General features: G+C 35.7%; 1 protein-coding gene and 1 long non-coding RNA gene across 2 annotated transcripts; one reads left to right on the top strand and one right to left on the bottom strand.

Annotated features, from left to right (window-relative positions):
- The first annotated feature begins 5852 nt into the window (after positions 1 to 5852).
- Positions 5853 to 24293, top strand: LOC118741223 (bacchus). Its single transcript, XM_036473132.1, has 4 exons — positions 5853 to 5870; positions 14604 to 14864; positions 22054 to 22222; positions 23682 to 24293. The coding sequence occupies exons 1-4, from the start codon at positions 5868 to 5870 to the stop codon at positions 23729 to 23731; spliced, it is 483 nt and encodes a 160-aa protein (XP_036329025.1). The 5' UTR covers positions 5853 to 5867; the 3' UTR covers positions 23732 to 24293.
- On the bottom strand, positions 10540 to 11550 carry LOC118741224. Its single transcript, XR_004993253.1, has 3 exons — positions 11402 to 11550; positions 11103 to 11278; positions 10540 to 11047 (listed from the first exon to the last, which is right to left on the bottom strand). It is a non-coding gene; the product is annotated as an uncharacterized LOC118741224 (long non-coding RNA).
- Positions 24294 to 25195: the final 902 nt, after the last annotated feature.

Genomic DNA, 25195 nt, shown 5'->3' with positions numbered 1-25195 from the left:
GGGAAGCCACTTCGTGTTGGATATATTAAATGCCAGGAAATACACTTACTTAGATACTGCAAGCATAGACTGTTGCAAACGACTAATTTGTTTAGATCTTTACAGAATACAGAAACAATTCTACATAAAGCAAATACAAATTTACACGCTAAAGCATATCTGTGACATTTTATTTAAACAACTTATCTCGCGATAGGCCATTTTCTTTTTAAAACAATATTTCATTGGGTTTTCAAAAAATGTGTTAACACTTAACTAGTCATAGGTGTAGTTTAAGATGCCGTTTTAATAAAAGCTTAACAAAAATATAAAATTTTTCAAGGGAAAATTGTTATTTTTTTAATTCCAAGTCAAAACTTCTAAAGTTATTTAGGTTATTAAAATGAAGCAGATATGTATCCATGCTCTTATATTTATAACCAAAGAGTTTGCCGATGGAAGTTTAGTTTTAAACCATTGTAAACAAAGGAAGCGCATATCGTCGGTGATATGCAAAATAGTTTTTTTATTACTACATTTCGCTGATTTTGGACTGATTGGGATCTAGTTACTATCGGACTGGTTCATTTTTGGGGATAAAGATTTAGTACGGAACTATATAGAAATTTCCCTGCAGGGTATATACTCGTACGTGCATACATACTACATATGTACATACTAGAGGGCTGCAAAGTTCCCAGCCAAACTGCACTTCTCACATTCAATCGAAAAATAGGAACACATGCTTGCGGTACCCAAAAAAAAAAAGGAAAAAAAAATGCCTTTCGTTCGATAAAAGCGTTGCAAAATCTTACGCCACTTAAATATTTTATTCACTTTATTTTCAGACAGATGGCAACCCTATGTAAAAATTTGCATTTTTTCCGAAAGCGGTAAGCTGACCTTCAAAATTGTGTTTCAATATTTAAATTTGATGTATTATAAGGGTAAATATGGAGCAATGACATAAAAATACCTTAACGAAATGTATGTATGTATGTACATGTATATATATAAAAAACGTATAGAAATAAACGTAAATATATTTTATGTGCATGAGACATATCATATTTCTTATATGTATATAAATTATGCTTTCAAACGAAATTTCCTAAAATACATGAAAACTTCACATGAAGGAACCTTTTACTTGCGGAAGTTTCACAACGTAGTACTCCACTTTTATGTTCCTCTCTTTTTCTATTTTTGTCGAGTAATTTACTTAGTTACTCGACGCCTAGCAACTATACTTCTCTTCCCTATCCGCGCTCTCAGTGAGAGGAAGAGAAGGTAGTGTATTCGCTAGAAAGCTTCAATGTGAAGCCAAATATCTTCCGATGCAGACCTCTATGTATATATAGTACAATAATTACAGTTATTGTCTTCCCAGAGAGCGCATATTCCGATCTACCTTATTTAAAAAATTTCAATGTTGCCCACACTAAAAAGTTTACTGCTGGGGAAAATGGATATTTCCATACCCCATATACCATATTTATTATTTTTTTTTAAACAAACCATCTTGCAGAGAACTTATTAAATTTGCAAAAGCGGGAAAAAACATTTGCTTGTAAATAAATTCAAAATTTGTATGACTCACTCCATTTCAAACGTTTTTTCCTTTGTTTTGAAAAATTATAAAAATTAAATTGAGCGAAAAAAAGGAAAGCCAAATAAAAGAATCAACATTGAACTGCATCAAAATGAAAATAAGGGGGCACGAATTTCGATGTGAAGCAAAACTCGCTGGGAAGACAATACCTGTAATTATTGTACCATGATTAGACGGTATCACAAAGACTAGGTTCACACAGAGAAATTCTTTTGTACACAATTGTTGTCAGCTGTGAACGGCCAACTAAAATTACTCAGACGAACGAGAGCACAAAGCGGTTTTTTCAACAAATTATAACAAAATATTACAACTTTTGCTGAAAGGTAAATAACGGCACTGTGTACATTTTTATAGCTTAATTTTAAAAATGCCAAATTTTTAGTTGTGTCACTTTTGAAGTTCGTGTGCGTTATGTAAATCCCGAAAAGATTTACTGTAATTACATAAGCACATTAGACTGGTTAGAAAATCGACTGTCTTCTGTTTTCTTTTTTTTTTTCAAAATCCCCTTTAATATATATTTGGGAAACTAAAAAAAAAGACGCCAGTCAAAAGCGCAGCCCTTAAAATTAAAATGCTGAGGTCGCTAATCGCGAATTTCTATTTTCCATATAAATAACACAGGAAGAAATTATTTCAATTTTGAAATTTTATAACTCGTTTTTCCTGCATCGTTCATACCGATATGTCTTTTTTGTCTGTATACGTAAATATATATGTGTACATCCTATGTGGGTATTATTTCAACCCGTATTTGTCATACGAACAAAATAATTCGGCGCTTTTGTCACCATCGGTGTAATTAACATAATAAAAAAGCGGTGAAAAAGCGGCTCAAGGGTGATAAAGGCGTGGATTAACACACGTGGAAATGCATATACAAACAATATACATAGCAAGTCCAAATGTATGTATGTACAAAACACATCTAACGGTAGCAGCTGTCCTGGACCTACTTCCATACATACATACGTACGTACCTAGCCACAAAACTATTCTTTGTGATAAATTTTACAAGAATACTGCAAACAACAAAATAGACGAGCGAGTTACTAAGGGCAGAGATGCCAAGTTGCAAAATTGGAAAGCAAATTGAGAGGCTATGCTTTAAAAGAAATCTCCTTATCCGGCAGGTTCGGCAAATTTACTTTCGAGTGAATTTGAGTGAAGTTCGCTTTGAATTCAAATGGGAGTAAATTGCCGAACCTGCCCGGATGACTCAATTATGTCCACTTATCTACCAAAGAAACGAATTTCGTCAAACGTTCAACTTCGAATGTACATTTTTAGTTATTGGTTACTTCGAAAAAATTAACTATATTTTTATTGAAAGGTCCTACATGATCATAATGCTTGTGAAGTATATGTAGATGGACGTAGCCAGAATGAAATTTAGGGGGCCTCGAAATTATTAGGTTAGCATTTCAGGGTACTATTTTTATATGTATATATAGGGAAAACTAGCCTTTCGCCTACCTGGAAATAGTATATGTACACTGCATTTAGAATGCAAATGATCGCGCGAAAAGCATTCAAATACAGGTATTTTTTCACTTAATGAGTTAAGAACCGTTGAAAGTGTACGTATTTAGCTGTTGTCAGGTAAACTCTTCTGAACAATGCTCAGGATACTTAAGCTGAATTTTCAAGGTCACTTTGGGTATACTTATGATTTACACTTACTTAATTATGGAAAATAAATGGTTAGAAAACTGTACACACAAGTTTTGCATATTTTATTGTATAGTAGTAGAACCCTATACAAATTTTAAGTATTGTTTGAATATTTTTCGCTTATAAACGCTTGGCATCTCTACCGCTATATTGCAATGTGTTGGCAGTCGCGCAAAGTACCAACAGCCTTCTCTGTAGAACGCAGTGCTCTTGCTTTGTGACTGACTGAATTCTATGTGTGTACATACATATTTAAGTATGTAGTTCTTAGCCAGACTAAGGTAAAAAGCTGTGTCACAAAAAATATGAATGATAGCTAAAGCTTAGTATCTTAAGGAAATGACCGAGAAAATATTGCCATTATTTCGTTTGTGTGTCCAAGGAATTTTGACCTCTGATGTCAGGAAATAATGGACCGAGTATATATTTCTGTTGCCTTGTGGTCTTTTCTTCACATATTTAAAACTTCAAAGCCCGTAGTAGAAAGCGTAGAAAATTTCTTAGAACTCCATACTGCCTTAGAGAATTTTGACACAAGAAAACTTCTTCGCCATTTCTTCAGCTCTTTATATTTTATATGGACTTTTTCCTTTTCTTGAGAGCTAGGCACCAAAGTAATACTAAGTCTAACAAGAAATAATTTAGACGCGATTTAGATTTAAATTAAGCTACCGCTATATTGTGTTCACATATATTTTTGAAATAGGGCCAAAAGTCAGAGCTTAACACTCATCAGGGTTGCATAGAAGTTTTAACTCGATTTACATTTGAGCGTCGATTACAAATTTGATACGATACCGGTATATCGGGTATATTGAAAAGGTCCACTAGGCAATTTGCGTATACCAATGGAGTACGGAGTCATACTATTCGACTAACTTACAATCCCTATATACATACTTCGGTTAAAGAAAACTGATTCAGGCCCGAATGAAAAATTCACTTCTTCCTTTCTTTATACCTAACCTAATCTAACCTGTATACTTCTTCTAAATACAATGTGTCTGGAAACTTATTCAACTTAATTTCGTGTAATTTTTCTCCGATATACGCATTCTATACACTTTACGACGACGTCAATTTGAACCTAAATTGACTCCTCTCCCTAAGATTTAATTGAGTGAAGTCGGCTAATTGCTCGATTAACTGTCTGGCTGAACTTTGTATTAATCGATTATCTGCATCAACATTTCTTCATATACTATATATATGAGAAGTACTTAGTCCAGCGTAAGACACTCTCAGGCAGGCAGGAGTGGAAGGCATAGGATTTTATCGATTGGCATATATGTATATGTACAAAAAAAAAATAAAAAAAATTACAAATATGCTCCGGTGAAGAGATCCGTCGATTCGACACCCCTAGGTGGCGAAATACACTGAAAGGACCAATGCCAGAAATAACTGTCTACATGTGTCCTATGAACACACTTTTACTGAATTCGAATAGCTTCGAATGTATATTTTCGAGTTAAATTCATGCGATTGCAGCTATTCTATGCAGTGGTTTTATCAGTGTGTTCACAAGAATCGATTGATGCAGCAATAAATAGCCCGATTGATTTTACAAAATGAGCGTTTGAACTTTATGTACTCCGGCTTATCACTATCTAGAGGTTATTAACTCTGCTTAAGCACACAGTTAGACAGCACAGCAATTTGACTTTTCTGGCCAAAGTAAGCATGCAAACAATACATGTACACATGCACAGAGTGCGAAGTATGTATTCGTACAAATCGAATTTGTTGCAGTTCGATTTTTTCCGAGTTTCGAACATTGCCCAACCATTTGATTCGAAATTTAATGGTGCAAATTCGATTTGATTCGAAATTTAAAAATTTGTTTACTGAAAATTTAAAATTTTGTTCGTAAGAATGAAAACTGAAATCGAAAAAGAGATCTTCTTACCATCACAACCAAAAACAAAACAAATAAATATATTTTTCTCAAAATAAAATATCAGAAAACAATTAAAATATTATCAAATGTATCATGTATATTTTTTAGTACATATCAATTAAAAAAGATAACAAAATATATATTGAAATTCTTTTTTGGGATATTTTATTTTTCTTGCTTTACAAAAATAAAAGAAATTTGTACATACTTCACGTTACATATATACATAACAACACGTTAAACGAATAAAAGGTTTTTATTAAAAACGTCTTATATTTTATCTTATATTTTATCGAGCCAGCCATCGTATAAAATTTCACTTCATAGTAAGAATTACGAATGGACACCGACGCTCCAGCTCTGAAAGTATTCAACTCGGAACCCGCTGGTGGTAGCATAGGAAGAGGGAGGCCCCCACTGCGATGGAAAGATCAGGTGGAGAAGGACTTGGCTTCACTTGGCGTCAGTTGGCACAGAGGAGAAACGACTGGCGTGCTTTGCTGAACTCGGCCAAAATCGCTTAGGCGGTTACAGTGCCAAAAAAGAAGAGTAAGAATTACAACAAATTTACAATACATCATTGCTACACACTGGTCCAGACGAAGATAAATCTGTGCTGTGTTCCGCGACACACCGGGACAACAAAGGGATAAATTGCTTGAATTTATCAGTTTATCCGCATTATTTCATTACCGCACCATGGTATATAATTGCATAAAATTGTTTATTACTTAACTTATATGGCTACATAGTTACGTTTTATGTGTTCGTAGCAAAAGCTACAACGTGACAACCTGTAAGGGTTACATTTTGCTGAAATTTATACATTTATCCACCAAAGTCGTTTGATAAAGTGATAAACTTTGGTTAAATAGATTTCCATACGAAGTTTGACAGTTCATTTATCAAAATTATAAATTTATCAAGGTTATCAACAGTTTATCACTTTTGATGAATACCGCTTATGAGTTGTACGAAAATGTGTTTTGAATACTGTACGTACGTTTTGGCATACGAGTACACTCCATTTTGTTGTTGCATATTTTACGACTACCAAAGGAAGAAAGCCGAACTACCAACTTAAGAAGAAAGCATCTACCACAATTATATGCCAAAAGTGTGTAAGATTGTTTGTGTTTACCTGAGCAGTTTCGCGAAATTCTTCTTATACACTCGTACACCTTTGTTATTCTCTCGCCCGCTCAACCCCTCTACATTAAACCGACCGAATGTGTGTTTCTCAACCAGTGTTGCCAATAATTTTTTTGCCGTCCCGCCAGATTTATAAACAAAAATCGCTAGAATCCCGCTAAAGCATTTAAGTTCTGTAAACTTTTACGAAAAACTAATTTCTTTAATAATTTGTCAGTTCAATTTTATTTGATAAAATAAGAGATTATATAGGAGAAGATTTGAATAGCGCACGACCTTACGACCCATCTGTTTAATGGATGCAATCTATTTTGTAGGAAATTTAACGTGTTTGTAAATATTTCGGGAGTGCGTTGTCTAAAAAAATCCTGGCCAGGATATTTTGGGTGGGGTTTAGTACCGCTCACAACTATTTCGGGCTATTCCGTCCAAATGGGTGGCCCGATCCAAAAAAAAATTTCTCACACTTGTAGTCAAGGGTCCACGCAATATTTTAACACTCACTTTTGTAAATTTTGGTTACTAATTTATTTACAAATTGGGTTTGAAATATGCCCTTTTTTGTAAAATTCGGAAATTAGCGTACATTTATCACTCCTATTCTGCTTAAATTAGCCACTTTACCAATATATTTTTGTATTCCCCTTCACTTTACACTTTACTTGATTTGTTATAACTTGCTTTACGACTTTAATATTAACCAATTCATCACAATTCATTAAATAAAAACACCTTCAAAATCACGCGTCTGACTTTGGTTGCATATGCAAATTAAATGGCGGAGTTCAGCTGTCAAACTCCAAAATATGCAAAAGAATGAGAGACAAAAGAAGATAGGATATAACCCAGTAAGCATTAAAAATATACAAAGGTGTTCTCTGCAAAAGGTGTTCAGCTCCTTTTCTTCGCAAAACAGAAAGGAGAATTCTACTGCCTGAGGGTTATAATCCCTAAGTGCGGCCGAAGGCCGCCTACGCAGAAAGGTGTTCTCTGCAAAAGGTGTTCAGCCCCCCTTCTTTGGCAACACAGAAAGGAGAATTCTACTGCCTGAGGGTTACAATCCCTAAGTGCGGCCGAAGGCCGCCTACGCAGAAAGGTGTTCTCTGCAAACGGGGTTCAGAACCCCTTCTTTGGCAACACAGAAAGGAGAATTCTACTGCCTGAGGGTTATAATCCCTAAGTGCGGCCGAAGGCCGCCTACGCAGAAAGGTGTTCTCTGCAAAAGGTGTTCAGCACCCCTTCTTTGGCAACACAGAAAGGAGAATTCTACTGCCTGAGGGTTATAATCCCTAAGTGCGGCCGAAGGCCGCTTACGTAGAAAGGAATTCTACGCAAAAATACATTTGTTAAAAAGAACATTTTTTTTTATAAAAACTTTTTTTTTCTATTTTTAATTAACTTTTTATTCTTTATTCAAAATCCCCCCATATCTAATTTGGCATAATTTCTTTTATTAAAAAATCCCACGGTTTCTGTTAGTTGGGTCATATTCCTCTTCAAACTGCTCAGTTTGCCCAAGAAAAATCCGTTTTTCCCCCTTTTTCAAACGGTTCCCTAGGTGCCTGTGGGAGGAGTCCAAGGGAGGGGTTCCCCTTTTTAGAAAGCGGCGACTGTCTCCTTTCTATTGGGGGGTGTTATAGATATAGACAAATGTATACATAAATGATAAGAAAAGAAAAGTCGATTAAGCCGTGTCTATCTGTCCGTCCGTCTGTTCGCGTACATGATAACTCGAGCAAAAATTGAGATATCTCAACGAAATTTGGTATATAGGTTGCTGTTGAAAATGGGCGAAATCGGACTGTAACCACGTCCCCTTCTCATATAACGGTATTTTAGAAAAATGCAAAAACTATGATATTTCAGTAAATATTGGATCCAAGTTGTTGAAAATTAGAATGTGAAGTGGACTTTTGGTGAAAAATAACATTATTATGAAATTTTTGAAAAACGAGTGTGACCCCGCCCACTTATGATGAAATACTGTATTTTGTAGCCGCTTAACCAATCCTTACCAAACTCGGTACTAGCCTTGCTTAGGATCCAGCTAAGAAATTTGTTGAATATCTTTGAAGTCGGGCAATAGCCACGTCCACCTCCCATATAACGGTAATTTACAGAAACACGAAAACTGCGATAAATCTGTAAATACTGAAACTAATTGACTCGAAATCGATTATTGCAATGACCACTGAGCAGAATATTAGATTTTAGATATAAATTTCTGTATTTTGGGCGTGGTTCCGCCCACTTATGACAAAAAATGTGTATCTCGGTAACCGATTTATCAATTTCTACCAAACTCAGAGTATTTAATAACCTTGGTACGAAAAAGCAAGTGCTTTCAACGAAGTTATAAACACCCAATAAAGAATTGCGATCATTATGAATAAAATCGCTAAAAACTAGCTAAGATCTCCTAAATAAACGCCAAAAATCCCGCTAGTCACCGAATTCAAAATTTTCCCGCTAATTAGAAAATACATAAAATCGCTAGATCTAGTGGGAAAATGGCTAAAATGGCAACACTGGTCTCAACTTAAGACTTATCAAAAAGTTTTGAGAAATAAAGAAATGAATAGAGAACATAAACTTGAAAAATGCGAAAAAAAATCGAAACGATGCTTAAGTTGTGTGAACACGAATGAGTTTCACGACGATAATGACTCGCGTCTTTTAGATGTTTTGCACGTTGGAACATTGCCGGCAACAATGATCACGGCACAACGACATGTACATACATACCTACATAAGACGAATGCGCTGACGATGAATAAAACGACGATAACTAGGTGACCGTTTCTAGATTACAGGTGTTTACTAGAATATGTGGTTGTGAACAGCGATAGATGCGAAATAGCTGCCGAACAAAAATAATGCTAGAAGCTAGCTCGCAATTTTTCTGTGTGAATTTGCATTTATGGAATATTTATGAAAATAATAAAATTAAATTTTAATTGAAGAAACAACAAAAAGAAACTAAAGGCAAGTTGTATTTGCTATATGTATGTATGTATATGAATGTTTCGAGTCTACTAAGTAAGTATTTGTGTCTGACTGCTTCATTTTAAGCACAAACGAATTATGCGTAAACGTACCATATGAATTACTAGTTACATAGAAATTGTGATCTACTTAGAGCCGTTTTCTCAAGTAGGTTTTAAAATCTATCTGCCCGTCAAACAAATTTTTTCAGAACAAAATTTGTGTTTACTTGTGAAAATGGCGCTTAGTTTGTATAGCAAATATAATACGAACTACTAAAAAAAATTAAAATAACTTAATTTCCAGTGCAAACTGTACCATACAAATTTTATTATTTTTTCAACCCAATTCTACTTTATTTGATAACGCTATTTTTGAAATAATTTTTCAACAGTAGGTATGTATTTCTTTGTTATCAGCATTTATGTTTGTCGAATCGTAAGGCATATGCATATATGTTGTACATATGTAAATATTCGAAGTATATCAGTTTGAATGTACACATTCGAAGTACATTTCAAATACCGCCAAAAAAAAAACATGATTTACGAAGTCGATACCGTCGCGTTGGCTGCAAAATAACTTCGTTTAACTAACTGTCCAAATGTCGCAAAACAAATCGAAAACAGTCTAGGTAAGCAGAAGTGTTGTAGTTATTTTGCACCACAACAGCTACACTGCACTTAAATACAGTATGCTTACGATAAAGTGTACAGCTACATTGTATGTGCGTACGTTTGTGGAAAGGTTATAACTGTACTTTAAACCGTCCAGCTTACAAGCGAACAAAAAAGTTCAACGCGCACACCTAATTCAAGAGAATGTTGGCAATTCAATTAAAAAAAAAATTGTTTGGGCCGAACCTAGAGGTGTAAAGCGGGGCCCTTACGTTCCGCATAAAAAATCGTAATTGCATATCAGATTCGACTGTGTGCGACGAACTTTTGTTGTTACTATCCACTGTACTTGCTTGGTGGACTTTAAAAATTATTTATTGCAGCGCAATTTTTTTATAGAAAATTTGGAACTGATTAAGAACTGGAGCACCGCTATGTGACTGACCAGTCCCAGCTCGCCGCACCTCAGTTACTCCGGAGGTTTTCTAAAGAATATAGAGGCTGCTACCAAAAGAGTACAGCGAGTTTCACCAGTTTGCTACTTGTTTGAGTGTTGAGCTTTGCAATTCGGTTTTCGTTTTCCAGGTAACACTATGGACCTTAATGGTTTCTGTAAGGGGAAAACAGCACTAAATTGTCCATATAGTAGTTTACAAAACGAAATTTATACGCCGTTCGCTTGGCACAGATTTGTGGTCAGTTGGCCAACAGATAGTTCAATAATTTATTTTGAGCAGACATTTTCATAAAATATTTTTAAGGTCTAAATTTATTTAGAACACTACGCTAGTACCTAGAATCCCGCATATGAAATATCGATAAGCTGAAGATGGAATTAGTTCCATCGCTTTCGACAATTCTTCTTTTACACAATGATGAAAATTTTATTATTTGTTTATTTTATTTATATGTTGTTATATTTAAGTTTGCCATTATCGTTATATGTGTATTGTCGTCGTTTTCTGCACACATGGATATCCTTATTTTGGACTTTTAAAATATGTACCTTTTAATTTCGGGTTTCATTGATCGACATCCTACTGTACCCGCTAGTTTGCTTAATGAGCATCTACATCCTTTCCCATGCAATAACCTCAATACGGATAGAATATTTCGTCAAATCACCTTAATGCTCACATGTATACAATTTCGATTTTATTGGCAATACAAATGTACATACTTATTCTTATTGTATTTGCACTGCCAGCGAATTCCCCAACAGATATATGTATGTACTTACATGTATGTACATATGTAAATATATTTGTCGATTTGTTTTTTAGTCTCCATAGTTCAGCATTGGATCACAGTCAAGCAACTTTATTGCCAGGTATACGAGTGGATGTAATACTCCTACTAAAATTATTTAGTATCATTAATACATGCATATACATATTTATATGTACATATGTAGGCATGCATGTATGTACATGTGTTGCTCATACAACCATCCGTTTACAGTTCATTCGATTCACTTACGTGTGTAAACGACATAAAGTCGGTTTTGGTTAAAAACTTCAGTGCATATCATTTCACATCATTCTTAGCAGCGTTCCCCAACCTATGTTTTTAAGGCTCGTTTTTACTATAGCTAAACTTTTTCCTACACATGTAATTTTTAGCAAAAAAAAACCGACTTCAATTCTCATATTAAAAAAAAAACATATATAAATATATATATCTCATGATCCAATGATCGGATCTAAACCAAATTATTATGGGATCACCACCTCTGAGACACTATCTTTCTGACGCAAAAATAATAATTATTATAAAAGAAATCGGTTGACGTGGTCCAAAGTTATGCGGTAACATACATAAAAAAAATATATATATTCCGACGAACTGATAACCTCCTCCTTTTTTGGAAGTCAGTTAAAAAGAGGCACAACTCAAAAAAACTTCAGGTAGATTTATTTGCATAAATCAATTCGCTCGATTTACCTCCAACTAATGCCAGAAGTGTCAATTACAGCCGAAATTGGGCTGCTCTTCTAGTTTTTAAGTGTCCGGTAGATTCTTTCGTATTCGTTTTAGCCTTCACATTCCTTTTCGTTTTCCCTATATTTGTCTTCGGAATGTATCCGTATATCTTCGTATACAACTTCGTATTCGGTGACACATTATTCTTCGACATTCGTATTCATCTCCGCATTCGTGTCCGACTTCGAACCCTCATTCGTATTTGTCTTCGCATGAGGCTTTGCATTTAACTACGCATTTGCTGTAGTCGCTTGTCCTGGTGTTCGTCATCGTATTCATCACCGTCATCCTATTCGAATTCGTGTTCCAATTTGTCTTCGGTTGGTCTACGTATTCGGACTCGTCTTCTCATTTTTGTTCGTATTCGCGTTTGTCTCAATTTGCGTTTACGTCTTCGTTTTCATCTCTATTCGTATTTGTATTTATATATACATATATTCATATTCTACTTCTTAATCGCCCTTGCATCCTTCTTCGAGTTCGTACTCGTCTTCCTACTCGTGTTCGTAACTGCCTTCGTAATTGTGTTCGTCTTATTACTCTTCGAATTAGTCTTCGGTTGTTCTTCGTATTGTTGTTCTTATTGCACAGAATACAATTTACTAAAGGGTTTTGGGGGAATGATGCTGTAGTAACAGTCCTTGGCCCGATATAAATCTGGTCCCCTCCAATAACTTCAACCTGAATTTCACTTTGAATTCAAACTAGGCTCGAATCGTAACATTCGCTCACGAATCGAAAACCACACGAAAGAAAATTACGTGATACGTCACTCGTATAAGCTAAATGGGATAAAGAGTATGTTCACGTATATATGTCATAATCCGAAAAATGTGTTTTTACGTGACGAGTAATACGATATCGTATGTTACGATTCGAGCCCTGAATGTGGTTGAAATTTACTCGGAAGTGAATTGCAGAACCTGTCTGTACTTCTTCTTCGGGATGTGTTTTTCGAGTTGTGGCTCTTTTGAAGAGGCTGTGCAATATCTAATTTTTCGAGTCGGTTTATAGAGTTCTGTAATATGGTAGCGATATAGAAAACTCCACGCTTCCAAAGAACATTTAAAAAACAATCTTGAGAGCTTAGTCAGAGTTTAGAGACTTTCCGGGGATTTCGAAGCATTTTTTATGAAAAATTGCAGAACTCTTTACGAAAAGAAAGTCTGCAAGACCACAACTTATACCAGAAGTTGCAAACCCCTGGTTGTTGCCTTGAAATGCATGTAGTATATACACAAAAGTGCCACCACAACGAATCTCCATCGACGCTACACCCTCAGCCTAAGCAACACACTATCACTGATTGTGTAAATCTTTGTTGAATTATTTGGATGATTTTCGTAGCGCACCCAACGAACAGTAATACCAACAACAAGCCAATCAGCAACCCTCCAACCGACCACCCGTCCGAACACCTACCGAAGCCACATAAGACACTGATTCATATACCGGCTCATGGCCGCAACGATTCACCACTCGACGCATCGACAGTCCCACCAACCAGCCATCCAACCCATCGTCTAGACAACAGTCGAACTAACCAATTGCGGCATACTGTCAACTAGGCGAATGGACGCACAGCAAAAGCATCACGACCCCGCACCGCACCCAACGCCCTTAAAACCCATGGAATGTTCTCTCAAAGATAGAAGCAATTTTCAAATTTACCGCCAAACAGCACTTAACTGAGCCGTGCGGAGACTGTACTCATGGAACCCAAGCAGCATTTGTATGGAAATACTCAAGAAACCCTCTAAATGCGTCATTAGCGATTTGGCGTTTGTTTAAGGATTTTTTAGCATATTTTTAAAAAATCAAATACTTTTTTCGCTAAACATTGATATAGATTTCGGATCGGTTCGAATAAGGATTTTGGTGAAAAAAATCTTCAAAGTTATAGTAAGCATTGGTTCACGCATTATGCGGACCCATCAATGTTGAACACATCAACTTTGCTGTGGAGCAGACGCTTTCAGTCGCATACAGACGCTCAACGAGTACACATCTCGGTGGTTGAAAATACCCAGAAATCCAAACGCTTTCAATATTATATAGCAAAAATAATATACAAGCAGCAACAGCTAAAGCCTCAGCTACAGCTACTACCTAAGCGCTTTTTCTGTTGAAAACTGCCAGCCAGCCAGCCTGCCCGATTGATTGTATAGTCGGCAGCCACAGTGTGCACATTTGCGTAGCAAACAACAACATAAAGTATCTATAATCTACCTACCTATAGCAAGCTAGCAGTCAACCGCCTGCTTGACTGCCCACTTTGACGTTAGAGCGATAGAGAAGACAAGCGTCATTTAACGTATTGTCTTCGTCCTCGTTGTCGCACCGAAGTTGTTTAGTCTAGATAGTACGCCTTCGGCCGACTACGAGCGCTTGTTTAGTTGTTTGTGTGTGTCCCACTGTAGATACAGATACAAAGTATCTGTGAACTGAACAGAACAACCCAGCACAGAACCAACGCTGAATTAACATTCAGAAGTTAAATACACACCGCAATCGACAGTCTCGAACAGTGTGTCTGTGTGCTTCGTGCTGAGTGGATCGTTATCGCTAGTTGTACGCGTCTTGTGTTAAAGCAAATAAAATAAATTTGAAAAATTACAATTTATACATAAAAATAACCGCGAACGCAGTTATATAATTTATAAAAAAAAAAAAAGTTATTTAATTTAACAAAATACAGAACACATCAAAGAAAATGTCAGCCGCTACAGAACAAAATAATGGTGATGTCGCCGTTGAGAAAGTTGCCGCCGATGCCGTGGATGCGGCAGCAGCCGTGAAGGAAGATCTCAAAAAGCCTGCCGTCGACGAAAAAGTAGTGGCCGCCGACAATGGTACAGCGTCCAAGGAAGATGCCGATGAGGAGGATGCACCCGATTCCGTCAAAGTAGCCGTCGCCCCCGTCAAGGAACAAGTGAAAGGAACAAAACGGCCTGCTGAAGTAAGTACAATGCATATTCAAAAAAAAATACACATAGAGAGATAAATTAATAGTTCACTGTCAGGTCGCAAAAGGATGAAATTTTCAAGCGTAATGCCAAAAAGTGCCCACTAAATTATAATTCTCTGGTAGCAGTACAGATTTTCTAAAAAAATGTGCTTTTGTAAAAATTAATTAACGCTGGTGGAGGCTGCGTTTGTTTGCATCGTGAACTAGGCAACTTTTGCATGTTTGTGCGTCAAGTGCCGACACACACACACACTGACACTCACTGAGCGATGTCAAAATGTTTAACAGATAACACAAAGAGGGGCCGAGAACGAGAGCGCGCAAATTGTTAACTTTGACAAGACTTTGACAGTCGCACCACAAAAATGTTTCGCGCCTGATTAATTTTTCGTTCTTCTGTTTGGAAGCAATCGCTACATAAACAAAACTTTATCGTGACACGAAAAAAAACTATTTTGCTTCCATAGGTGATTGACACAAGCATAATATACGCTCTAGAGTACAGTCAGTGCGCTAATAATGTCACAGCCATCTATGTATGAATGTGATTTTGTCATACGGCGCCAGAAACTCTTCAAAGATCGCCAGTGATCTTTATAAAGTTGTAGTATATTGGGTGAAATATATAATTTATACAAGTCGTAATCTTTACGCATACATTTACCAAATTTATTTGGTTTGTGTATTGGTGTCAAATGTGTCTCCTGGCTGATTCATTTAATATGCGTTTTTATACGTATTTTACGTAGCTACCTTTATGGCGAACAATCGTACACAAACAATGGGATATATTACAACAGCACCCATAAATTTTAACATAGCTCAATAAAACGCAGACATTTCAGTATTCGTTTGGCTTATATATGTATGTACATACATAATATCTCGATAAAGCGATTCGAAAGTCTTCTAGAAATAAAAGTAAATTGTGTTCAAGCAATAGGCAATCGAATAGCCAGGAGATGGTTATGCATATACATATGGATTTGCGGCGTTTGAAAGTAAGAGGAAGCAAAATTCGTGTAATCCTGGATATAATGTACTCGTCTCCACATCTAGGCGCGCGCATTTTGGTATCTCTATCATTCTCGAACGCGTGTTTTGCGCGCTCTCACTCAATCCTGCTCATTCTTTTCTACTCCCACTTACTATTTCGATGAGATGGAACTCTCATTTCCTGTCTATAGCACGCTCTGTATATTTCCTGCAACTACAATTTACACCCCCTGAGTAGTCAGCGCCTAAATACTTCCGCATTGTTTTTTTTTTTTTTTTTTTGTTGGTCACACATGTCTTGTATCTTTTAGTTTTAGCGGTCGAATGATGGTCGTATGAGATTTTCTGATTTGCGCAATATGGGACGCAACTGCAAGCCTAGACAATGGGGAGAGTACACAGATCACACACTGGAGATTGCTGTCCCATTGTTAGAGCCGCCTTAGTGCCATAAGGCTGAATTATTTATTACTGCTTACGTATTAAGTACTAAATATAATAGCACGTACGCTTTATTTACCACATAAAAATGAGTAGCCAGCCACAGCTCACGGGTATAAAGTGAGATAAGGTAGCTGTTTGAAGTGATACGTCCATACGTATGTATGTATATACATATGTATGTATGTATATACATATATATGTAAAGTAGCCGTGCTTGGTTTAACGCTTGGAGCGTCCGAGCGAAAATCAATAATTTCTCTATATTGACGTGCAGATTGTAGCAGTACGACTAAAGTTCCACCCGCTCCATAAACTCATACACCCACTAGTCCCCACACAGCGGACACATACTTATGCGCGCAAACGCAACACTTGGCACCCTTTTTCCACACTTTCTATCGTTTTATTTTTTAGTGTTGCTTAAAATGTTTTGCCTTTCTTCTTCATTTTCACTATGTAAATACTAGGTGCGGGCGCTTACGTTAGCCCAGATGGGCTTCTACTACAGCAATTAATCTACTTATTTACATTGTATGTATGTATGCATATGCTTGGATTTATTTCCAGCAAAGTGTAGGTGTTTAGACGCCCAAGTAGGCCACATTTGACAGCATAGCAGCTAGTAAAGCTTCTACTTCTTGGGTGGTGTTTTTCTCTTTCGCTGCTAAAGAGCTTATTAAAATCGCTGCATTTAATAAAGCGGCTAGTGCAATGAACGCTTTTTCGATCGCAAATGCAACGCTGCATTCATGCAAATTTAAATCGATCGATTGGGACACGTCGGCGCTAGTTTGCAATAGCTGTTTGTTTTTCATTTGCAGTTATAGCTTAGTTAATTTTTTTGATTGCGCGCGGTGATTGAATTTTAATTGGGTGTAAATGCGCGCGCAGCTTCCGTAACGTGCATACCGCGTTTTAAAACTATTTTGCAAAATTTCTGACTTTCTTTTTTCTATACATTTTCGTTATTGTAATACGTATTTCTCAATGCGACTTCCATTCATTCATTATAGGAATAATTGTTTGCTTTAGTTTTCTTGTCGTTTCTGTACCTTCGCCGTAACCCTTGTGCGAGCGATCGTAATCGGCGTTTTTCTAGTACATATGTATGTACGTTTTTTTTCATGGGGATGTGCATGAGTACGCATGTGTGTGTGGAACTAAACTCACCGGCCGGCGTATCGTGGCGCGCGGAGGTTTAGCGATTATACCTTTTCCGCCATTCGTTATACATTTGTTACAGTTTAACAGCTTTGATCAGCTAACTAGTTGGTCAGTGATATATGTGCATACATATGTACATAGAAATATATATTCAAGCTGAAATAAGTAAAAACCAAACACGTTTTCTTAACTTTTCGCTTTTCTCTATTTCTTTTTAAGTTATAACTTTGATTTCAGAGCCAGCTAAAAAAGTGTTTCATAATCTTTCCTTGTCTTGTTTTTCTTCGGATTTATGATTGATAAGCGCATATTTTTTTATTCCATTTACCTGAACATTTACTGTTCATTGTGCTTCTTCTCTATTTGCCAAGTACTTTTTATATATATGTACACATGTATGTATTTACCTTTGTGTTCTTTCGCTCTCTATTCGCTCTTTCATCACTCGTATTTGCTAGATACACTTGTTTACTTGTTCTACGTATTGTATACCAAAAAAAAAAAAACGAGTACATTCTCAAGTTGTCAAAGCACGCGGTCAGGGAGAGATAGCAACATCAAAAAAATGCTGAAACTACAAACAAAAGCACATAAGAGGAGAATACATAGCAGAATGGCATTCCATTCAAAATAAAAACAAACCTGTTATGTATTAAAGCCAAGTATTTACACATTTCCACTTGACGTCTTGACGTTAGTGATATTTGTCCCTTTCGCACACTGATAGCACATTTTATATATTTCTGCTGCCACTTTTCATCGCACGCCGGCTTTTTTCTTTTTATTTCTTCAATTTTTCGTATCTCCTCAATTCAACTTTGGAGAGCGCGACTTCTGCTGCTGCTGCTGTTGCTGTTGGTTGGTTGTTATTAACGCTTTGTGAACCTTTTAATTGTTGACTTGTATGTAAGCTTTTGTATCTTCCACTGTGTATAACATTTCATGCCAAAATGTCTTTCAACTGCAAAAATATTTCCATACATACGAGGTGGTGTTGTAGAGAGACGCTGACGCAAAAATGTGAACTCAGCACGATGGAAATCAACTCATGAATCAGTAATTATTTGCAAACAATACGCTGAAATTAGTTGAACACAAATAGCAATGGGAAATGGTTACAAGTATAGATAGAAAAGTGATAGATACTTTTTGTTCGGAACCATAAGCTTTTTCACATATGAATGTATTGGAGGTATGTGTGCCTTTTTAATGCCACTCTTCACAAGCAATACGTAGAGTTTGAGTTTAATAGTAACAGTCATTAGTGGCAAGGATTACATACAATTTAAATGACTTATAGTGCTTCAGGGCTATAGATTGTGTAGACATGATAAAAAATACTTGATTGAGTTATTGAAAGCGTAATAGAAATAATTTGAAATCATAGAATTCGTATTGCTACGTAAAAAACGTATTTAGTTGTTGATTTTCCGGCACCTTGCCACCAAAAGAGGGTTAAAAATAACGATTACAGTACTTCAGTCAATGAAATATCGGCTACTGGAAAGTTGTATACATATTTTCAGAGTTATCGACAGATAGAAGGCAGGAAATTTGAAAAAAGTAAACTATGAAAACCATACCTTTTCTGTAGTCATAAACACCACTTTCATATCGCGAAACAGCTTCGTTTTAATTTTAGGTAAAAACTAAGGAATTTACCAATTTATTCTTAGCTAAGCACCTTTACCTTACTCCCACACATGGGTATAGGATTGTTTGTCTACCTAAAATAAAGAAAATAAAAAACTTTATTACTAAGAGTAGTACTAGTCACAATAGATTTTAAAGCCAAAAGCATACATTAAGACACTGGTCTACAAAAGAAAGCAGCTATAATTTAAGTATTTCGAGCAGAAACGGATGTAGAAAGATCTTAAGTGTATTTAACTAGAGCAAGCAAAAAAAAAACTTAACTTGTGAACCACAAATAATTCTGTGCAAGGACCTTAAAAGGTGTTGTACGATTGTTGGATTCTAAAATTTTAGCAAAAAAACAATTGGAATTAGAAAACATATTCTCAGCCTTAAACTATTTTATATATTTTGAAGCATACAAAAGTCGAATATAAACTTGTGTAGTTTTATGAATTTAATTTTGCAGACATCCACGAAAAAATTCCTTGTGGGAATATTAATTTCTATTCGATTTTATGCTTAAAGCTCTACACACACCTTTACTATTTTGCCGCCATACATGCGTATATACATACATACATTTACATACATACATTTACATATACCTATTTTCGAACTAGTAGCCTCCTACTTTTACCAATTCCAACCCAATTCATTAATGAAGCAAGGAAACAGGTTTAGTGCACTCTTTCAAGGTCATATTTTCATACTCTCTAACGTTCATTTGAGCAACGTATACTCTACCAAAATTTGAGTATGTACTAAAAAACATGTTGCCAAATATTTCTAAAAATCAATGAAAACTACTTTGGCTACTTTGGCCAAAAACATGTATGAAAATATTGAATTGTAAACGTCAAACGCACGCTTTAATAGCGTGTGGCCGCCGCGCTCCTCATAGTTTCTCTCACTCCCTCTCTTTCTCTTTTTCTCGCACGTCTACAAACACTCTACTCTTCTCTAGTATAGATACTCTAATTGAATAAAGTATGAAGTGGCTTGGCAGAAACTTTTAACATCGTTTTTCAAAGTTGGAATCCATCGTGATCAGAGCTTGTTTTTCTCAATATCATTCACCCAAGTGTACACCTTTTTCCCCAGCAACAAAAACAGCATACTTTCGTTAGCTGATTCATGACATGTGCTTTTTACATTAATTTGGTTTTTGTAATTTGTGCTAACACTTTTACGCCATACTGTGCTGCTACACGAGATTACAACGCATTCACACACTAAATAACAGCGCGCTGCTCTACACCTACCGAAAGCATCGATTATGTGCACTAGCAAACAGAAAGCGAACTATTGCTGTTCTTTTCTTTCATTTTCCGGTGGCGGTTTGAACATTTTCCTTACCGCCCCTTCCTGGCTGCTCACGGCTACCTTGCGACAATTTGCGTTCATTGTACTCGCGCCACTTTTTATTTGCTTTCAGCAGCCATTCTTAAGTCACCGCTTCCCTTTTTGTGGGTTATTCCATTTTTCGTTTATTTTATCTGGCTTTGTTTTTCCTGTCAATATGCCTACACTGCGCACGCTGCACGCTTTTCTCCCCGCGCCATGTATTTACATACACACATACATACATATTCATGCATGTATGTGTGGACCGAAGTGAAGCGAATTCGTTGGGTTGTTAATATTTTAAGAGCCTCGTATTTCGCCGCCATTACTAAATACATACATGCATACATCCATACGCTTGTACCCACGCTGGTCTAATGTGCGCTGTACTAAAAGCTAGCGAACTAGTCCATATCTTTCCAAGCACATGTCCATAGCATGCTGCTCCCGTGAGAAAGATGACGGCAATACATAGCTTTTAGGTACAGCAATTGCGGCATTTTCACACTCTTATCTCGCCGCTCGCTCTCGTTTTGTGGTCAACGACAAAGGCGATGCAATAAATTTAAAACAAGAAAAATAACGTACCAATGCCGTAGAGTAGTACGTATAGATGATGTACATGCACGCAGCTGCCGCATAACAAACGAACAGGCTTTTGAAATGACATACCGCTCGGTAGGCATACGTTTGCCTCTGCTTCTGCCGCTTCGGTACATCGTTGTCTTGGCAAACGTTAGCAGATGGCCGCCTGCACTATTGCTGTACGATGACGATGTGTTTACAGCAGATGGCCGCCGCTGCCACCACCGCTTTAGCTATCGCTCGGGCGTCAGGTACAGTTTACTTCGGCAGCTGTTGGCAGCGGTACGTTGTGGTGAGCAGCGACAGCGTCACTTTGCTAGCTGACGGCTTGCTTACATAGAAGCGGATACGCTGCACGTAGTCAGCATATTTTTTCCTTTGAAATTTCAATTATTTTTACTGACGCGCATCGTTGCCGCCGTACGCTTTACTGCAGCTGCCCGAATGAGAACAGTTTGTAATGGCGGCGGCGGCGGTGGTAGTGGTGGTGGTGGTGGTGGTGGTGATGGCTTGCGTTGGGAATGATTCAACTCGTAACTCATGAGTTTTTTTTTTTTTTTATTAGATCACTGAATGTGAAAATTGAACGCGTGACTCTTAGTGAGCGCATATTGTTCTTGTAAATTTTGCAGTGTATTATGTATAGGTACACATGAATGTACATACATATGTTATGTGTCACTTGAGCATTAATTTGTAGGACCTTGCTAACCTTCCCAATTATAATTACACGAGTAATTTTTTAGAGGGGCAAAATATCGTACATTTTACATAGATTAACGAAAATATAGATGTTTAGAGCTTAGATTTTCTAGTTCTCTCGTTAAAACAAAATACTTGCTCAACGGTTTGGGAAGTTCTCTTGGACTCCGACTCTCCACTTTGGCGCAATTTCTTTCGATCTGATTGTGAACTAAAAGTCGTCGATGTAATTACGCTCTGCAATACAATAAAAAATAAACGAATAAAACTAAAATTTTCATTTTCCTCTAACTTACTACTTTTACAGGCAAAACCCGCCGATTCAAAGAAGTCCAAAAAAGAAAAGGCCCCTGCCGCTGACGCTGATTCGGATGAGGATGAAGTTTTAGAAGAGATCATTGAGGGTGATAGTGACATTGAAAGTGATGAATACGATATCCCCTACGATGGTGAAGAGGAAGATCTCGAATGTGACGGTATGTAGTATCTATGTAAAGATTTATGGCCGTAATCATAAAAAGTAAAGTAGATTTTAAAAGCTTTATAAGGTGAAATTTTCACACCAAATTTTCGATTTATAGAGCACTTAAAGTTTTATTTATTTTTTTGTAAATTTGGGTGTAAATATTATTAAGTATAAATATAAAAAATTGTAGTAGGAATATAAATACATACACAGTTATTTACATATTTCAATGCCAAAAAAATTAATCTTAAAACCAAATGTATAGCCTTATTGAGTCATCCCTGTTTCGAATGTCGGTAATCATTCGGCAGTCGTTCGCTGGATCGTGTCGACAAATTTCGACATCTTTCAATAATTTTAAATTCCAAAGAAAGAAGTACCACCTTGTAGATTTTATCGCCGCTTACCTCAGGGCGGCAATAAAACACCAAATTTTCGTCCGAATATAACTGTCATATCGAATATAAAAATTAGGGTTGTTAAAAAAAAACGTACAAAGTCGATGCAATTTTGCTACTGATACAACATTTAAAACAAATCTCATGTTTGCAAAAAATTCAAAACAGAATTAACTATTAAAAATGCCCTCTCACCTTCCATTTACGTTTAATACTGCTGTTAATGTTTGAAAACTTTTTTGATCTTATTAAAAGGAAAATCTTCGAAAGACGTATATCGACTACTTGATCAAAATCATTACTTTCGAAGTGATTTTTAAAGAATAAAACAAAGGTTTCTATAAAGCTTTCCTAAAAATCACAAGTAATTCATTTTACTTTTGAAATGTAAATTGAACATTACCTTTTCTGGAACAAAATTGATTTTTCATATTTAAAGGACATATTTAATGGACCCATTACGGATGACAACCGAACTTCAGTTGCGTTGCCAGTGGCTGAAATTGTATTACAGATGGCAACTGCATTTTTGTGGTTGCCGCGCAAATTTGTATGGAATTTTTTTTCAACTGTTGGCGCTGCTTATTTACACTCAAATATTGATTGCTGGTACCTCGAAATTCCCTTATCTTCAACTTTATAGCACTTAACTATAGTTGCCCACTTCCTATCCCCGGGATCTATCATGAAATTTATAGAACCTCTAGGGTTAGTCGAGGTATTGTGATGAGCTAAGGGTATTCATCTAAACACGTAAACTTACAAAACATGTAAATTTATGAGTTAGGAAGTAAAAATCAAAAATGTATTTTCCTTCACGCCTCATCTACTAATGTTCCAAATTTTGATAAAATGGTGTTAAACCAGATTGAAATACTTTTATTTCGACTTTAACTTTCGATAAGTTTACCGCATCCCTCACATTTAATCAAATTGATAGATGGTTTACGAGACCGTAAATTTACGAGATTTGTATGATTTACGAGGCATTTACACCGCGTAATAGTTTCAGAACTTCTAGCTCTCCCTAAACAATAATGTATAATAATTTCCAAATTTCTTCTATTACAGACGATGACGACGATAACGATGACGGCTCCGGCTCCGACGATCAGGCGTAATAATAATGTAGTAGTCAAAAACCATTTAAATTAAATATAATAAAAAAAAAAAATCATAAAAATGCAAGAAAACTTAAAAAACAGTAAAACAAACAAAAAATGTAATAACACAAAACCAACAAAAATCGATGAAAAAGGAAAGAAGTATATAATTATTATGTTAAGAAATACTTTTTAATTTCTTATTTTATTTTAATTGTATTATGTGTAATTTTTTTTATAAAAAAATAAGAGATACGATGATGATGCTGATGCTGATCAACAAAAAAGGCAAAAAACCCACAAACTGCATAATTTTTTCCTTTACTCTTAAGTCTTACGTATGTACGTATATTATCATTTAAATATATAAATATATTATATATATAAATATATATAAAACTTAAGCGTATTGATGAAAAGATGAGTTTAACAAAAATTAAATAATAATATAACAATAACGAGATGAAAATGATGAACACAAATTACAACAATAGCAATTAGAAACGTTACAATTGAGTAAAAAAACGCAAAAACATGAAAAGTATTTAAATAAAAGAAAATTATGTGAAAAAAATTTAAATTTTTTTAAAAAATCATTTTCTAGTCGCTAAACATTTTCGCTTTGAGTGTTGTTGGTTGATGGAAGGGTAGCTAAAAAAGAAAAAAAAATAATTAAAATAAAATATGTCCTATACTGCCTGCGGAACAGCGAAATTCGATCTTTAGACAATGTGGCTACAATAACACTCGTATTTTTTTTACAAAAATTCTTAATGAAAATATTGAGTTGTTGGAAATTTGTAAACAACTGGTTGGTGTTTGTTTGAAGTTCAAAGCTGGTAAGTGTTTCACGTTGAATAGTGTGTTTCTAGTTTATGATTTTCGTTTGCTCGTTTCACTGAATTTTTAATATAGAAATACCTAAAACTATGCTAAATAATTTTCATTCACCTGTGATTCTCAATGTGGATGTGTTCAAACCTGCCTGATTATCAGGTTAGCTGGTTAAAAAATTACTATTCTCTAGTTTATTTTATTGTTGTATAAACTGAAAAAAAAATGAATGTATGTATGTATATTATCGCATAACCAAATTCGTCATAACCAGGCAGGTGAGTCACACCCACAATATTTTATGGGATTCGAAGTGAATGAATGCGTGCATGAAAAGTCCGAACCTCACCAAGAGCGTACGAGATGGACATTTGTAACAGATATAAATAAATAATGATTTATAACCAAAAAAAAAAAAACAATACATTTTAAATTATTTGTAATTTTAAAAATGCCCATGCATGTACACTAATATTCTATTACTTACTAAACACGACTCAAATTAAAAGAATAATCCCAACACAGTATTATTTAAGTATACATACATACGTATCACCCTACATACTTACATATTATTTTATGCCAAATACACCTGAGCGAGATGCATTTTAAACCAAAAGTATACCAACTTTTTATGTATACCGAAAA

Source organism: Rhagoletis pomonella, unplaced genomic scaffold (assembly GCF_013731165.1).
Source record: "Rhagoletis pomonella isolate Grant_MI unplaced genomic scaffold, Rhpom_1.0 Rhpom_scaffold_00006, whole genome shotgun sequence".
NCBI classification, from domain to species: domain Eukaryota; kingdom Metazoa; phylum Arthropoda; class Insecta; order Diptera; family Tephritidae; genus Rhagoletis; species Rhagoletis pomonella.
Note: the sequence above shows the minus strand (reverse complement) of the source record. Positions and strands in the feature narration are given on the sequence as shown.

Coding starts and splice junctions, on each gene's coding strand:
- LOC118741223 (XM_036473132.1), top strand. Junction 14,865..22,053: donor GAACAAAACGGCCTGCTGAA/GTAAGTACAATG, acceptor CTACTTTTACAG/GCAAAACCCGCCGATTCAAA. Junction 22,223..23,681: donor GGAAGATCTCGAATGTGACG/GTATGTAGTATC, acceptor CTTCTATTACAG/ACGATGACGACGATAACGAT.